At 35.0% G+C, this 1,438-nt stretch overlaps 1 protein-coding gene across 1 annotated transcript; it reads left to right on the forward strand.

Moving 5' to 3' along the window:
* Positions 1 to 237: 237 nt before the first annotated feature.
* LOC109586304 (uncharacterized) lies at positions 238 to 1,434 on the forward strand (the record flags this gene model as incomplete). Its single annotated transcript, XM_020002482.1, has 6 exons — positions 238 to 386; positions 457 to 575; positions 633 to 774; positions 834 to 1,168; positions 1,219 to 1,338; positions 1,385 to 1,434. Coding segments are annotated over exons 1-6 (854 nt in total), but the record flags the coding sequence as incomplete, so codon positions are not given.
* Between the last annotated feature and the right edge of the window lie 4 nt (positions 1,435 to 1,438).

Genomic DNA, 1,438 nt, shown 5'->3' on the forward strand with positions numbered 1-1,438 from the left:
ACTCCTCTGAACATGCTTTCTCAAACTTTCCCACTTTTTAAATGACATGCCACATAAGTGGCAGTAGACTTGAAAGTTGGGATCATTCTCGTGACAAATTCTTAGATGCTTTAGTAAAGCTATAGTCCCAAAACACTGGAAGTCGCAATAGTCACAATAATACACCGACATTATCACTCATCAGACTATCAAAATTGGCGGGCGTATCCATAGAAACTGTTGTTTGAATTACTACAAGTACAGCTGCTTTTGGAAAGATAACATAGCTGGAGGTGTACTTTCAAGCTCTGTCATTACTATGAATATCCTTGATGCTACAGCGGAAGACATAAGCAAAGCGCTGAAAAGGAGAGGACTTCCGGATGCAGTCATTAACACATTGTTTGGTAACATAACACTCATTGTAATAATAATAATTTACAGTATTGTATTATACATTATGCTAAACTATAATAGAAAACTATATTGATGGTCAATCTCTGCTATCCTTGGTTGCTGATTTAGATGAGTTTCAACATTTAGTACCACAGAGTGCCCTGAGAATGAAAATTAAGAAAATAGTTCAAGAACTTAAGGTTATCATAATCTATACCTTCTGTGCCACTATGATTGCCCATTATATATATATGTAGGAAGCTAACAATCTGTTATCCTTTGATTCAGAGGACATGTCAATCAAAGCATCACAGAGCACATTAGAATCAGAGCTATTAGTTGCTATGGGTATTACATCTCATTTTCCTGAAGAAAGTGGAGAAATTTATGAACTTGAAGGTATAATTATATAGTTAATATTATAATAATGACTTATTGTAATTAATTAAAATTTATAGAAGCAATATCATCTCAAAGCTTTATCAAACACCCATTATCTAACAAAACAACACCTCAAAAACCAAAACGAATCAAGTTGTCTAGCGATGTTGATAAAAAGAGACTTCCTATTCCATGCCCCTTACCTACAGTTTTCTCCAAAACAGTTCATATGGCTCTGACAGAAAATAAACTGGGTGGGACTGACAAACTCAGAATGCTTAGAGAAAGCGCGTCTTTCTTTTATGGGATTTGTCCAGTACCAAAGCCAGCTGAATACCAGGACATGTCACGGGCACTTTGTGACAAATACCCCAGTCTTAAAGATCTTCATGCACCTAATGGGGAATATTGGGTAAATTATGATTAGTACTTGTATATAGTTACTATGTTGTATTTCAATAGATATCTGTTAAAGAATATCTTTCCCAGAGATTTCGAAATTTACGTCGAAATTCAGATTCCATACAAACAGGATTAGTAGCAATTGCATCTCCAAGCATACCTAACAGTGAACCATCAAAGGTTAATTCACTCAATGTAATAATCATATTTATTTCAACTGTTGTAGGAGGCGACACAAAATGTAGTTGATGAAGTTTCGTATAAACGAAATCACGAGTGC

Source organism: Amphimedon queenslandica, unplaced genomic scaffold (genome assembly GCF_000090795.2).
Source record: "Amphimedon queenslandica unplaced genomic scaffold, v1.1 AMPQUscaffold_12904, whole genome shotgun sequence".
Taxonomy (NCBI): Eukaryota; Metazoa; Porifera; class Demospongiae; order Haplosclerida; family Niphatidae; genus Amphimedon; species Amphimedon queenslandica.